Below are 16,915 nucleotides of genomic sequence, written 5' to 3'. Positions count from 1 at the left end.
TCCTCAGAATCTGATCACGATGAGCCCCAACACCAGCAGCACCAATAACACCACCAACCTTCTCCGCAAACACCTGATGCTGCACAGGACAGAGGGCATCAGCACCTGAGCACATTGTTGCCCAGGAATCCAGGGATGGTCTCATCCAGATTTACTTCACTTGACACTGTACACACAGATGGCTGACACATGATGCGTCAAGTTGGCACCATCCAATAGCATCCTACAATGACCGAGCTATTCTTTTCACACTCATCACCATTGCTGGAGGTACCGTTATGGGCCGAAAATTGCGGTCGGAGGCTTCCTTCAGACGATTGCCTCTGACCCCCCAAAAAATCTACAAAAATACCTGTTGGTCCCAGAGGAATATAGGATTCCAGTCAGAAACCTTCATTTGCTGCGCAGTGTACGGGAACATGTTTTCCAGGTAGGTACGCATATGCTGGAATCACATAGACCTGGACCACCAATCAATATCTAGTATTTTCATTGATAGTAATGGGAGTTCTGTTTGCACAATAAATTTAAAAAAGAACACTTCACATATTTAAAATTAAATGAAATGAATTTAGAAAAAAATTTAACTTTTTTAAAAAAGTGTGTTTTAATAGGGTTAAAAATAAACTTACCTTAATGGATGGAGTTTTTAATATAAAAATAAGTGATTAAATTTTATTTTTCTATGTTTTAAAACTCTTACGCTGGTAAAAGTAAGCCATACATGCATCGCAAACATTGACTCTGTTTCTTTCTCCACAGATGCTGCGGGACCTGCTAAAGGTTTCCAGCATTTTCTGTTTGTATTTTAGATTTCCAGCATCCGCAGTATTTTGCTTTTAAATTTCAACTCTTTTCAGGCTTGGCGGGAGGTGGGGGCAAGACTTGGTCTCGGGAATTAAGAAAATAAAATCACGTAAAAAATTACCATTCCTGAAAGGGTTAAAAGTACAGGTATCTGCAACGTACCATATGCTGCTGTTCCACCACAGCTCACAGCCGAGACCTATTTGTATGTAAATGGATCTGGTACAATATGCTTGTGCAGTCTGCTTTCTTTGTGGCAACGGGTTTCAATAACATACCTGACATTCTGAATCCTGACACTGGTAGCGTTTTCTATTGTTGAACTGCACTGTAACTTGCATAGGGACGTGCTGATTAATCCTCTTCCATGTCAATTTAAATTTACAGGAGTCCAGCAGTAATAATAATCAATTGTAATCTGCATCAATACCCACCTTCTTAGACAGGATCATCACTGGCAATAAATGATGGCACTAGCGTGGGAGACAGCAGCAAGGCTGCCCGAGCGCGTACTAGCTGGGCGACAGATGCTTGTTAGTTGGAAAGATAAATGCTGCAGTGTAGGAATTGATAAGATGCTGGCAGATTGCCATTAGCCTACAACATGGTTAACAAACAGGAAAAGTTGCAGGGATGCCTAGTTGGGCCAGCTGTAGCTGGTCATGTGTTCTCAGCACTGTGCACCATTTACATTGCTTGTGGGTTCAACAGTTAAGTCCCATAGCCCAAAAAGTCCCTTCACTTTATACTATTGTTGTGTGCTGTTTGAATCTGAACTTTGAAATAGTATACAACATCGTCACACATTACTGCCCACAATCCTTTAGCTGGAGCATTGGGATAAGAAGCAAGTCAATGGGCCCAAGTTTCCACATGCGCCTAGAACGGCGCAGTCCCGACCTGGACGCCCGTTTTTCACACCACAAAGTGTGCCTAAAAAAATCCTCGGTATTTTCCACCTCCCTGCAGGTCCTCTGGCCCTCGGCGCAGCGCAGCACGAGCTGTAGGGGGGGCGGAGCCAGGTCCCTGCGCCGAAAACAGTGCCGGGACCTCTGCACATGCGCGCTACAGTGGGCACGCAAGTGCAGTAGCTCCAGGCGCCGAACTGTGTGGGAGGGGCCCGAAGCACGCAGCCCCTAGCCCTGGCCGAATGGCCTCACTGGGGCTGCGTGAATAAAGCTCCTCCCACGGCCAGCTCCTGCTCCTCCCCCCACCAGACCCGACACCCGCTCCCCGCACTCCCCCTGCCTCCGGACCAGACCCGACACCCGCTCCCCCCCCCCCCCGCCTCCGGACCAGACCCGATACCCGCTCCCCCCGCCCCCCACCCCCCGACTGGACCCGACCCGCGCTCCTGTTCCTGCTCCGGCACCCCCCCCCCCCCCCCCGACTGGACCCGACCCGCACTCCTGTTCCCGCTCCGGCCCCCCTCCCCCGACTGGACCCGATCCGCGCTCTTGTTCCCGCTCCCCGCCTCCCCGACTGGACCCGACCCGCGCTCCTGTTCCCGCTCCGCCCCCGACTGGACCCGACCCGACCCGACCCGACCGGCGCTCCTGTTCCCGCTCCCCGCCCCCCCGACTGGACCCGACCCGATCCGCGCTTCCGCCCCCGACCCGACCCCCCCCCCCCCGACTCCCGGACTGGATCCGACCTGACCTCCCTCCCCCTCCCTCTCCCTCTCCCCCTCTCCCCCCCTGACCCGAACCGAACTGAACCTCCCCGACCCAACCCAACGCCACCTACCTGTAAATCTGGTGCTGGGGACGGGCCCTGCCCGAAGTCTCAGACCGGCCCGTTCAGCCTTCGGTCCCGAAAGGCCTGCATGAAGCATTTTCACACAGGTAGGAAGATGGTTTATTTAATCTTTTCTTTGCTTATAAATGTTTATTCAGATTGGATTTATTTGTATAATATTTGTATAAGTATCAATAAGGATTTATTATAGAATTGTATAAGAATTTAATGACTTCCCCCTCCCCCCACCTCGTTCTGGACGCCTAATTTGTAACCTGCGCCTGATTTTTTAATATGTAGAACAGGTTTTTTCAGTTCTACAAAAATCTTCACTTGCTCCATTCTACTTTCGTTTGGAGTATGTTTTCACTGTGGAAACTTTCAAATCAGGCGTCAGTGAGCGGACACGCCCCCTTTTGAAGAAAAAATTCTGTTCCAAAGTAGAACTGTTCTACCTGACTAGAACTGCAGAAAAAAAAATGTGGAGAATTGTGATTTCTAAGATAGTCCGTTCTCCACCAGTTGCTCCTAAAAATCAGGCGCAAATCATGTGGAAACTTGGGCCCTCTTTGTTTTGAAATTTAAATATTTACTGTGGATTGAGGGGGAAAAAAACAAATTATGCCATGTATCATGAAGGACAGTTCTGAGATTGATTTATTAAATGAAAAAAATGAGATATTAACCGGCACACAACAGTTAGAATTCTTGAACATAAATTGTACTAACCCCATGTAGAATTTGTTACAGCTGTCACAGCTGGGATTATCAACCCATTCAATTACTGAGATTCTAAATTGTTTTTTCCAAGCAGCTTTGCAAGTCAGCTACTTCTCAAATATATTAACCACAATATTCAGAATTTTCTCTATTCCAACTTTGAGTTCTACAATTGTCTCAAACTAAGAAAGGTGAGCATTTTGGTGGATGTGATTTTGGTGCTGCAATGTAATGGGGCCGGTGGAGAGTGGGGCATTCTCAGTAGCTGCCGAGAGGACTCCATGTGAGACCTGATCAACAAGCTGCCAGCGTAAAACGTTCTCCCCAATAGGCAGCTCGTGATCTGAAGGCAGGAAATGGGGTGAGGAGGCTGAATATGAAAGGCCTGCAACAGCACCTTATTCGGGAGGGAATGGAAAGAAACAGTATTTCAGGGAAGCAGTCAATGTGATTGTAGAACCTAGAGCAGCAACTAAATTCAATTTGAATGCCTTTAAGGTGCAAAATCCACAACTGATTGCTATAAAGAAATCTCTCCCAAAACCTTATGCAGCCTTCCAAGTACAGTTTAGGGTCCCTTTCATTTTCACAGGAAATGGCCACCTCCCAACTTGTACCACCCATGCTTGGTGGGCAGGAGCAGAAACTAGCAGTTGTTAGATAGCTGAGAATAAAATGGCATTGGGGGTCCTCATTGCATCATTTGATCCCGATTTGCTTATATGTAACAGCTTCCCGCCTGTTTCAGATGGGAGCTCTGCCTACCAGAATAGAGGCCCATCTGAAAATCAGGACAGATGGCAATATGGTAAGTCGGCGCTTCCACTATTTGTGCAATTTTGGCAATGTCACTGCCCTGCTTTTAAGCACAAACGGAAAAGTGCGACATGAAAATTGGCCTCGATATTTTTAGCAGTGTCAGAATTATTTTTTGTTTAAAGTAGTTAGTAACAGCTAAGAGAACTTGTGTTATAAAAACATAGTTCTCAAAGCATTCTCAAAACTAATGTTCAAGGTGCAGCTGTCAAACATTCAACTGTTGTCATACTGAACTGAAATGGAACCGAACATTATGCCATGCAAATTAACACAGAGGGATAAGAGGAGGGGATTGTGAAAGACACAGTCCATTCAAAAGGTGAGGGAAACCTGAAAAACCTTTTGCCATCAGAGGTTCAATCATCTGGTTGGATCTCTGTCATTTCACCTTTTGAACCTGGTTTTGAAACCAGACCACAGTGATCCCTCTGCAATCTACAAGGGTCCTAATTGAAATATGTTTGACGAGTTTCAACCCAGTTCTTTGCAGATATGAGTCCAGAGCACAAGGGTTCCTACAGCTCAATATAAATTTTCACCCTGATTCAGGATTGTTGGTGAGATGTGGAGGGGTTTATACTGGTACAGTATGAGGTACTTTCAAAGGGGCATTAAGGCATTTTGTAGCAGCAGAGTGGAGGGAATTTTAGTTTGCACCTCAAACCAAGCTACACTGGGAAAACTACTACTGACACTAGATGACAAGAGAGGAAAAAACATTCCATTTTCTGCATGGACATGTTGAACAAGACAGAAATTCATAAAAGAAAATAAGCACACATTGATGAATTAAACATTGTATTTTCCCTCAAATTCCCGAACTTAATGTGCACATCTTGAAAAGATAAATATCACAGCAGATGGAATGGAAACATTAAAAACTGCATCAGAACTGTAAGAATAGAAAAACCTAAGGCTCTTTTACATTAGAGGAATTCGGCTGACAACAGACATATGGTTCTCCCTTTGTTGATTGCACATCCTTTGGCAGCTGCAGTCCCAAGTGTAAATGACCTGAATTCCACAGAACCAATGGCATCACAGAAACATAAAAATGTGGCTCCAGCATCCTGCAGGTGAATCTAGCAATTTTAAAGGAACTGTATCATACAGTTGCACAGTGTATTACAATGTGAAAACCAACAAAATTAAATGAGGCAGAGGCTGCTCACCCAAGAATGGAACAAAAAAAAACATAAAAGCACTTTTACTGTAAGGCAAACATTACTGCACAACATAGGAGTTGAATTGTCACATACCACACAATTTTTGTAAGGTTTTCTTAGAGTACGTGTCACGATCACATCCTTTTCCAATGTGGCTAGTCTGAAGCTCTATTCTGGTCTGTACAGAAGAAACTGGTTCCCCACAGGTTTCCAGGTGAATGCTGGGAAGTAATATTTTACTGCCAGAGCCAGATTCATACTCTGTGCGTTTATTCCAGCCTGGAAACAGAGACACAACTTGTGTTTCTTTCCTTCATTTTTAAGTCAATCTAAATAATGTTTGAAAACTAGGTTGCCCTGTAGGAGATTAATTCAAACAATAAGAAGAAATATGGATTCATAGAATCATAGAAATTTATACCACGAAAGGAGTCACAGAAACATAGCTATATAGAAAATAGGTGCAGGAGTAGACCATTCGGCCCTTCAAGCCTGCACCACCATTCAATAAGATCACGGCTGATCATTGACTTCAGTACCCCTTTCCTGCTTTCTCTCCATACGCCTTGATCCCTTTAGTCGTAAGGGCCATATCTAACTCCCTCTTGAATATATCCAACAAACTGGCATCAACAACTCTCTGCAGTAGAGAATTCCACAGGTTAACAACTCTCTGAGTGAAGAAGTTTCTCCTCATCTCAGTCCTAAATGGCTTACCCCTAATCCTTAGACTGTGTCCCCTGGTTCTGGACTTCCCCAACATCGGGAACATTCTTCCTGCATCTAACCTGTCCAGTCCCGTCAGAATGTTATATGTTTCTATGAGATCCCCTCTCATCCTTCTAAACTCCAGTGATTATAGGCCCAGTCTCTCCTCATATGTCAGTCCTGCCATCCCGGGAATCAGTTTGGTGAACCTTCACTGCACTCCCTTAATAGCAAGAATGTCCTTCCTCAGATTAGGAGACTAAAACTGAACACAATATTCCAGGTGAGGCCTCGCCAAGGCCCTGTGCAACTGCAGTAAGACCTCTCTGCTCCTAAACTCAAATCCCCTAGCTATGAAGGCCAGCTTTCCATTTGCCTTCTTCACCGTCTGCTGTACCTGCATGCCAACTTTCAATGTCTGATGTACCATGGCACCCATGTCTTGTTGCAGCTCCCCTTTTCCTAATCTACCGCCATTCAGATAATGTTATGCCTTCATGTCTTTGCCCCCAAAGTGGATAACCTCACATTTATCCACATTATACTGCGTCTGCCATGCATTTGCCCACTCATCTAAACTGTCCAAGTCACCCTGCAGCCTCTTAGCATCCTTCTCACAGCTCACACCGCTACTCAGCTTAGTGTCATCTGCAAACTTGGAGACATTACACTCAATTCCTTCATCTAAATCATTGATGTATATTGTAAATAGCTGGGGTCCCAGCACTGAGCCCTGCGGCACCCCACTCGTCACTGCCTGCCATTCTGAAAAGGACCCGTTTATCCCGACTCTCTGCTTCCTGTCTGCCAACCAGTTCTCTATCCACGTCAGTACCTTAACCCCAATACCACGTGCTTTAATTTTGCACACCAATCTCTTGTGTGGGACCTTGTCAAAAGTCCAAGTACACCACATCCACTGGTTCTCCCTTGTCCACTCTACTAGTTACATCCTCAAAAAATTCGAGAAGATTTGTCAAGCATGATTTCCCTTTCATAAATCCATGCTGACTTGGACCGATCCTGTCACTGCTTTCCAAATGCGCTGCTATTTCATCTTTAATTATTGATTCCAACATTTTTCCCACTACTGATGTCAGCTAATCGATATATAATTCCCCATTTTCGCTCTCCCTCCTTTTTTAAAAAGTGGTGATACATTAGTTACCCTCCAGTCCATAGGAACTGATCCAGAGTCGATAGACTATTGGAAAATGATCACCAATGCATCCACTATTTCTAAGGCCACTTCCTTAAGTACTCTGGGATGCAGACTATCAGGCCCTGGGGATTTATCGGCCTTCAATCCCATCAATTTCCCGAACACAATTTCCCGGCTAATAAGTATTTCCTTCAGTTCCTCCTTCTCACTCGACCCTCGGTCCCCTAGTATTTCCGGAAGGTTATTTGTGTCTTCCTTCCTGAAGACAGAACCAAAGTATTTGTTCAACTGGTCTGTCATTTCTTTGTTCCCCATTATAAATTCACCTGATTCTGACTGCAAGGGACCTACGTTTGTCTTCACTAATCTTTTTATCTTCACATATCTATAGAAGCTTTTGCAGTCAGTTTTTATGTTCCCAGCAAGCTTCCTCTCATACTCTATTTTCCCCCTCCTAATTAAACCCTTTGTCCTCCCCTCTGCTGAATTCTAAATTTATCCCAGTCTTCAGGTTTGCTGCTTTTTCTGGCCAATTTATATGCCTCTTCCTTGGATTTAACACTATCCTTAATTTCCCTTGTTAGCCACGGTTGAGCCACCTTCTCCGTTTTATTTTTATTCCAGACAGGGATGTACAATTGTTGAAGTTCATCCATGTGATCTTTAAATGTTTGCCATTGCCTATCTACCATCAACCCTTTCATTCGCCAGTCTATCTTGCCAATTCACATCTCATACCATCGAAATTACCTTTCCTTAAGTTCAGTACCCTAGTCTCTGAATTAATTGTGTCACTCTCCATCTTAATAAAGAATTCTACCATATTATGGTCACTCTTCCCCAAGGGGCCTCACACAACAAAATTGCTAATTAGTCCTTTCTCATTACACATCACCCAGTCTAGGATGGCCAGCCCTCTAGTTGGTTCTTCGACATATTAGTCTAGAAAACCATCCCTAATACACTCCAGGAAATCCTCCTTCACCGTATTGCTACCAGTATGGTTAGCGCAATCTATATGTAGATTAAAGTTGCCCATGATAACTGCAGTACCTTTATTGCACGCATCCCTAATTTCTTGTTTGATGCCGTCCCCAACCTCATTACTACTGTTTGGTGTTCTGTACAGAACTCCCACTAGCGTTTCTGCCCTTTGGTATTCCGCAGCTCTACCATACAGATTCCGTATCATCCAAGTTAATGTCCATTGTGTACGCGCCAGCCGACAAAGAGCTATCCAATCTATTCCCACTTTCCAGCTCTTGGTCCACAGCCATGTAGCTTATGGCACTTCAAGTGCATATCCAAGTACTTTCTAAATGTGGTGAGGGTTTCTGCCTCTACCACCCTTTCAGGCAGTGAGTTCCAGACTCCTACCACCTTCTGGGTGAAAAAGTTTCCCCTCAAATCCCCTCCAAACCTCCTACCAATTGCTTTAATTCTACGCCTTCTGATTGTTGACCCCTCTGCTAAAGGAAATAGGTCCTTCCTATCCACTCTATCTAGGCCCCTCATAATTTTATACACCTCAGTAAGGTCTCCCCTCAGCCTTCTCTGTTCCAAAGAAAACAAACCCAGCCTATCCAATCTTTGCTTATAGCTAGAATTCGCCAGTCCAGGCAACATCCTTGTAAATCTCCTCTGTGGAATTCTCTATCACAGAAAGTTGTTGAGGCCAGTTCGTTAGATATATTCAAAAGGGAGTTAGATGTGGCCTTTATGGCTAAATGGATCAAGCGGTATGGAGAGAAAGCAGGAATGGGATACTGAAGTTGCATGATCAGCCATGATCATATTGAATAGTGGTGCAGGCTCGAAGGGCCGAATGGCCTACTCCTGCACCTATTTTCTATGTTTCTATGTTTCTGTGTACGCTCTCCCATGCAATCACAGCTTTCCTGTAATGTGGTGACCAGAACTGCACACACAGTACTCTAGCTGTCATCTAAATAGTGTTTTATACAGTTCAAGCATAACCTCCCTGCTCTTGTATTCTATGCCTTGGCTAATAAAAGCAAATATTCCGTATACCTTCTTAACAACCTTTTCTACCTGGACTGCTATCTTCAGGGATCTGTGGACATGCACTCCAAGGTCCCTTTGTTCTTCTACACTTCTCAATGTCCTACCATTTAATGTGTATTCCCTTGCCTTGTTAGCCCTCCTCAAATGCATTACCTCACTCTTCTCAAGATTGAATTTTATTTACCACTGTTCTGCCCACTTGACCAGTTCATTGATCTCTTCCTGCAGTGTACAGCATTCTTCTTCATTATTAACCACACAGTTGATTTTAGTATCATCGGCAAACTCCTTAATCATACCCCCTACATTCAAGTCTAAATCATTGATACATACCACGACAAAAAGGGACCTAGTACTGAGCCCTGCAGAATGCCACTGGAAACAGCCTTCCAGTCATAAACATACCCATCAACCATTACCCTTTGCTTCCTGACTCTGAACCAATTTTGGAACCAACTTGCCACTTTACCTTGGTTCCCATGGGCTTTTACTTTCGTGACCAGTCTGTATGTGGGATCTTATCAAAAGCCTTTTTATATAAAATCCATATACAATACAACAAACGCATTACCCTCATCAACCCTCCGTGTTACCTCCTCAAAAAATGCAATCAAGTTAGGCTGACACGACCTTCCCTTAACAAATCCATGCTGACTCTCCTTGATTAATCCCTGTCTTTCTAAATTAAGATTTATCCTATTCCTCAGAATATTTTCCAATAATTTTCCCACCACTGAGGTTTGGCTGACAGCCCTGTAATTACTCGGTCTATCCCTTTCTCCCTTTTTAAACAAAGGTACAACGTTAGCAGTCCTCCAGTCCTCTGGCACCACACCTGTAGCCAGAGAGGATTGGAAAATGATGGTCAGAGCCTCTGGTATTTCCACTTTTGCTTCTTTTAACAGCTGGGGATACATTTCATCTGGGCCTGGGGATTCATCTACTTTCAAAGCTGCTAAACCCCTTAATACTTCCTCTCTCATTATGTTTATTTCATCTAATGTTTCACACTCCTCCTCCATGCAGGCACACCGGAGGCGGTGTTGAACTTCGTCGTCAATGTCTGTCCTTGCTGATAATAGGCTCCTGAGGTATGGAAAGTTGTCCACGTTGTCCAAGGCCAGGCTGTGGATCTTGATGACTGGGGACAGTGCTGTGTGGTGGGGTCCTTTGTCTTACAGATGTTTAGTGTAAGGCCCATGCTTTCGTACGCCTCAGTCAAGATGTTGACGATGGTTTGGAGTTCAGCCTCTGAATGTGTGCAGACGCAAGTGTCAGCTGTATACTGTAGTTCGATGACAGAGGATGGGACGGTCTTGGATCTAGCCTGGAGGTGACGAAGGTTGAACAGGTTCCCACTGGTTCTATAGTTTAGTTCCACTCCAGTGGGGAGCTTGTTAAGTTTGAGGTGGAGTATTGCAACGAGGAAGATCGAGAAGAGGGTTGGTGCGATGATGCAGTCCTGCTTGACCCTGGTCCGGATGTGGATTGGGTCTGTGATGGATCCATTGGTCAGGATCGTGGCTTGCATGTCGTCGTGGAGCAGGCGGAGGATGGCGACAAATTTTGGGGGCAGCTGAAACGGAGGAGAATGTTCCATAGTCCCCCGGTTAACAGTGTCAAAGGCCTTTTTAAGGTCAAAGAAGGCATGTACAAGGGTTGATGTTGTTCCCTGCATTTCTCTTGCCGTTGTCGCACCTTAAAGATCATGTCCGTTGTACTCCGTAGTGGACAGAATCCGCACTGTGATTTTGGGAGGAGATCCTCAGCCACAGGGAGAAGATGGTTGAGGAGGATTCTAGCAATGACTTTCCCACTGGCCAACAACAGGGAGATTCCTCTGTCGTTGCCGCAGTCGGACTTGTCCCCCTTTTTAAAGATGGTCACGATCTCTGAGATCTCCTGGCATGCTCTCCTCCTTCCAGATGAGAGAGATGAGGTCATGCATTCGTGCCAATAGACTTTGAAACCTATCGTAAGTAAAATGTGTTAATTGGAAAACGAGTAACCTAATCAAGAAATGGCACCAGTTTAACTAGTCACATGTGTGAGGAAAGTAAATAAATAACTGCCCTGAAACTAAGACCGAATCCTGGGGCTTTCTGAGAAAAAATGGACTTAAGAATATAAAAAGGCAAGCCCATAGCCTGTTTGTTCTCTTTTTGGACCACATGGCAAAGCAGGAAAGTTCTCTCTTCACAGACCAGACCAGACCAAGAAGCAAGGAAGAAGGCTGTGTGCTTTGCTTGACTCAGAGTGAAGTATATGTTTCTGTAAATCAGTAACTCATTATCTTACCAGTTGTAATTAAGTAGAGCCCGAAGATACTAATAGACTGCTGTTGTGTTCGATAGGCTATTTACATGTGTGTGTGTTTAATAAACTTATTCCAAATTGTTTTAAAAGAATTGGTCTTGCTGTCAATTTAATGCCAGAGATTTAGAAATCTTACAGGTCTCAGTAATGACTACAATATCATACTCCCAAGTATCTATCTGTGCTCTTAGCTCATCTGCCTTATTCCCTGGACTCCTTGCATTGAAGTAGATATCATTCAGAACTTCCCAGAGTAACCATCACCCCCACCAATACTCAGAACAGAATACTGGTTGGAGAGCGCGATGCACTCACGGGACTCCTGTTTTACCTGCCTGGTTCTCCTTGTCTGTCTGGCAGTCATCCATTCCCTCTCTGTCTGCACACTCTTAAGCTGAGGGGTGACCACCTCAAGAAATGTGCTATCCACAAAGTTCTCGGTGTCACAGATGCACTGCAGTGACTCCAGCTGCCACTCAAGCTCCGAAACACGGATCTCAAGCTGGCGTAGCTGGTGACACTTCCTGCACATGCGGTCGTCCAGGCCACGAGAAGCATCCAGGACTTCCCACATGGCACAGGATGTGCATTCAATGGGACTGAGCTGCTCTGCCATACCTCTATTTAATAGACTATGAACTTACTGGCAATATTGCAATATTAACACTAACAGTAAAGTCAAATGTTTACAGTAATTGTAAAGCTAAGGCTGGGATTCTAAAATGGAAAAAACAGTTATTAAAGGAAGTACTGAAAATATATGGGCATGACTCAATTAATTTTCCATCTAAAATGAAAAATAGATTCTATGATACTTCAATGGACAATGAAGATCAATTCTAATTTCTGTTCAAGAATATCAGTGTTGTTTATTTAATGAACAAACTTTTCCTTTGCAGTGACACATTAAGGGCATTCTGGGAAAGAGTCCCTCTGTGATTATGTGTAACAGAATTGCAAACTCTGTCTTTATAAAGAATACACAGAGGAAATCTTCCTTCGCATGCATTACTACTTCCATTCCCCAACAACCTTATAGAAACCATTTATAACCTGATAAATTGTATCGTAGACCATCAAGATATTCCCACTAAGAAGTGATTCAAATAGATTTTAAAGAAATGATTCTGGAATTTCCAAATAGGACTTAACATGGGCAGTGAATTCTACTACACCCTACATCATTTTAACACTGTAAACCTAAAATGCAAGTTAAAATGAAGCTGCCACTATCTGCCATAATGGAAGAGACCTCTGGTGCATAATGATTGGAGCAGATAATTAATCGTCCACAAATGTTGTTCTTATACATAAAATACAGTAATACCCTATGCATAAGAAATATGGCAAGTACAAGACAATAACAGAGTAAAAATTATGTAGTTTAAAAGTCTCGCAAAAGACTTATTGTATGAAAATTCTGCCCGGTATCCAGGCAAAGGTATAACTGAAGCACAGATAGTGGTACTTCCAATTATGACACATTGCAATTCAATTAAAAACATAAAAATAATTTACAATCTAGATTTCAAGTGTATGTCTTCATTATACTTTCAATGCAATGAGTGATGCATTAGGAAACAAACAAAGATAATAGATAAACAATTCATCAAGGGGATCCATCATGCTTAGCCAAATGACGTGCTGACTGCCTCCACACGTGAGAGTTTGACTGGATACTCTACAAACAATAAAGAAGCGAGTGAAAATAAAATCCCATCACACTGTCTGGCCACATTATACTTTATTCTTAATACTTGTGGTCAGCTTTCAACTGGAAAAGGGGGAATTACAGTAATGAGTATTTTGCATTCCAAAAAATGAGTTGCGTCTGTTTGCAATGTCCCTCTGACATGATTATGACATACAGTAGAAATATGATTGTTTAGTTCCACTGGCATTTCTCTACTCAAATACTCTTCTGAAGTATTTGGATGCAGTGTGAATAATGCAGGAAGACATTAAAAGCCTCACCTAGCCAGCCTGGCTTGCAAACCGGCTTAATTTCAATGCGAACTAATACATCTTCTGCTGCTTCCTTTTGGCCACAATCATACGCTGTAACCATGAACTTGTATTGGTGCTCTTTGTCATAGCTCAACTTCTCGGTATTCCTAATGTTACCTGATAAAAAGTAAGGAATTGTTACTTTTACAGTCACAGAGTAAAATACCTCCACATAAAATATTGATTGTTGCAATCATAATTTTCAAACACATTGTTTTTATCTACAACCCGTAAACCAGAAGGTTAATAGGTTAAATGGTGAACATCCTCTTAATACATTTGTTCCAGGAAATAAATCGTTGGTCATAAATTAGTCCAGACTGCAGTATCATCTCAAATATACATATTCCCTTTCTGTTCTGCATTGTGCCTGCTACGTCACACTTGCTCTCACACACACACAATACTGACTGAGAAGAGTCGTGAAATTCATCACAAGATTATGGATAAATTACTTACCAGATGTGTTAAAAATCAATTCATGAGGAAATTGCTGACAATTTTTCACAATTCTAAAATGTAATTGGACAGGTCATGACTTCTCCCATACCTCGGGGGGAATTATAACCGCAAAGAGTATGTGGGTTTGGGAGCGGATGGGTAGTTAAATGCGCTGAAATTGACAGCATGTTGGGAAGCCGGCTCCAACCCATCGACCTCCGCATTTAACTGGAGCGCGTTGGGCTGTGTGTGAGAAACCCACTCAGGAGAAGCTCGTTGCCAATGTAAAGCTGTTAAGATGTAGCAAGAGGTGCTAAACAGCTTTTTTGACAGCGGTTTTCAACTTTTACTGTGGGTCGACGGGTTTCCTGGGCTTCCTGGACCTCGCCAGTGAAAGCAAGGCGAGAGCACAGCAGCAATTGAGGGGGCTACCCTCCTCTTCAGCCATGCTTTCTTGGTCATTGAGGCTGGCTTCTTCCTCCCATCAGCAGGGAGCAATATCTCCCTGTGGGACTTTACACCTCACATGATCAGGTGTAGGAACGCATCATTGAAGTGAGGTGCAACCTTTGCACGTTGAGACTCCATTCTTTATTCTTTCCTCTGTTTCTCCCACCTCCACAATCCTTCAACTTTGCAATGTTCCTTTAAATACCTCAGCTGAAATAGACCCATGTTTGTCATCATCATGCCTGCTTGTGCTAATTGGTTGGGAAACCTGAAAGTCAGATGCAAATGCAGTGGCTGAGTTAAAAACCCATTTACAGATGCGCTGGAGCTACTTCCGGGTTTTCCGCGCAAGGCCAGCCTCCTTGTACCACCCCCCATCCCCGCTCCCAGCACGTCGGCAGGTAAATATTCTGAGCCTCATGATTCCACCATGCTCTAGTGTACTTCCTATGCCTTGACGATGCTCTCTTCTACTTACTCCATGTCTCAGAGATTCTTCTTTCTACTTTCTTCTTTGCCCATTAGTCCACACCTCCGCCTTCATTTGTATCCTTTTCCACCTGATGTCAAGTTTCCCCCACCTCTCTACTTTTTGGATATCTTTTTACTCAAGACAGGCTACCAGCTTTGAACCTCTGAAGAATCCCTTGCCCACATTGCAATACTTAAAAAAAAAAATTTTGAAAAGCTTTTGAATTTAAGATCGCACCAGCAAAATGTACTAATGAAAATAGTTGTAAACAATGGCTGTATCCTGTAAGGTGGGGTAGTACATCGACTTCATGGCATTGCACAAAATGGAAGGGTACGAGATCAGGTTCCCCACACGGACCGCAGCGGTTCAAGAAGGCAGCTCACTACTATCTTCTCAGGAGCAATTAAGGATGGGCAATAAATGCTGGCTTTGCCAATGACGCACACATCCCATGAATGAATTTAAAAAAAAAAGGTTTCTTGGTTTCAGTGTGCTGAGTTCATGAGTCAGATACTTCTTTCACAGGGAGGAGGCAAATGGTGTAATTAAATGAGTCACCCTGGGCTATTCATGTATCTTGCACTGGTACAGATAGAAGCTTCACCTGGTCATTCCACTCATTCAGGATGTGTGACATAGGGGTAAGGAAGATACATTTAAAATGTTGAGGGAAAGTTGATAGTCTGAAAGACTTAAGAAAGAGGACAATTGCTTAAATTACAACAAAGAAATACAACACATTTCATTCAGTTGGAACTTACCATTCCTGTCGATAGCGAATGGTACATCAGGCGTGACAATTTCATAATTGCAAATCTGGCTGTACTGAGGAGAGCAATCCTCATCCACTGCTTCCACCTGCAGTATGTTGTCATACAGCTTCCCTTCTGTGATCACACCTTTATACACGGTCTCTTTGAACATTGGTGCATACTCGTTGACGTCATTCACCTGAATGTGCACCACAGCCCTGCAAACAGATCACAAAACAAACAAAATACTAACAAGCATATTATTCTTATGATGATTCAAGTATCTATTTAAAAAAAAGAAATGTACAGATATATAGGCACATAAATTGAAATGTCATTGGTCAGATTTTTGAAACAATTAATTTTTTGAATGAAATATTTGGTTCCACACAATTACACAATCGTAAAGAAGTTATCGAGAAAATGAAAATAATAAAGCAACTTAAACGACAGGATAACACTATGGGAAACAACAACAACCTTATATTTATACAGCGCCTTTAACGTAGTAAAACGTCCCAAGGCGCTTCACAGAAGTGTTAGAAGACAAAAAAAATAAATTTGACACCGAGCCACACAAGAAGAAATTACGACAGATGACCAAAATCTTGATCAAAGAGGTAGGTTTCAAGAAGCGTCTTAAAGGAGGAAAGAGAGGGAGAGAGGCCGAGAGGTTTGGGGAAGGAGTTCCAGAGCTTCGGGCAAGAACCATTACTTTCCCTAATAGGTATTTAGGCAAATACATCTTCTTTGCTCTGGGGAGACAATTAAAAAGATTTAATTTTGAAACAAAGCTCCTAAGTGGAGAAAGCATGTATAAGTTACATTCCCTCTATAGAACAGAAATCTCTCTGCCAGTCCTGTAGAGACGTAGTGTGTTCCAATTTATTTCACATTGCCACTAAGTACTATCAATGTAATCAACAGAGATTTGAAATAAAATGGAGAAACCTGGCAAATGAAGATTCACTGAACTTTTAAAGGTTCATTCTAGACCACCAAAGAACCTTGAGGCAGCTACCCAGCAGTGATGGCTCATTGAATTAACCTCATCCTTTAAAAGTCAAACAATTACAGATAATTATCTATTTTAACATCCTTTTATGTTCTGTGGTACTGGTTAGAAATAGCTGCTGAACTGAACTTGACAAAGTGAGGGAACAGATAAAACAGAAAATGTCAGAAAAACTCAGTAGGTTAGACAGCATCTGTGGTGAGAACAGGTAGCTCAATATCAATGGTGGCACTGTCATTAACTCAGTGGTACCTCTGCTTCGACTGTGCACATTTGGTTCAGTAGTTCCCCCAGAGCATCGATACCACTGGTGTA

At 43.2% G+C, this 16,915-nt stretch overlaps 1 protein-coding gene across 1 annotated transcript in view; it reads right to left on the bottom strand.

Annotated features, from left to right (window-relative positions):
- The window catches only part of clstn2a (calsyntenin 2a), a 405,371-nt gene that overhangs the window by 158,209 nt on the left and 230,247 nt on the right, over window positions 1-16,915 (bottom strand). Inside the window, exons 4-6 of the mRNA XM_070884086.1 lie at window positions 15,595-15,803; window positions 13,435-13,584; window positions 5,343-5,528 (exon numbers count right to left, since the gene is read on the bottom strand). Of these exons, the coding sequence (XP_070740187.1) occupies window positions 5,343-5,528; window positions 13,435-13,584; window positions 15,595-15,803 (545 nt within the window). The remainder of the gene's footprint in view (window positions 1-5,342; window positions 5,529-13,434; window positions 13,585-15,594; window positions 15,804-16,915) is intronic.

The sequence above is a fragment of the Pristiophorus japonicus genome, chromosome 6, assembly GCF_044704955.1.
Source record: "Pristiophorus japonicus isolate sPriJap1 chromosome 6, sPriJap1.hap1, whole genome shotgun sequence".
Lineage (NCBI taxonomy): Eukaryota > Metazoa > Chordata > Chondrichthyes > Pristiophoridae > Pristiophorus > Pristiophorus japonicus.
This window is presented reverse-complemented; position numbering and strand designations above follow the sequence as displayed.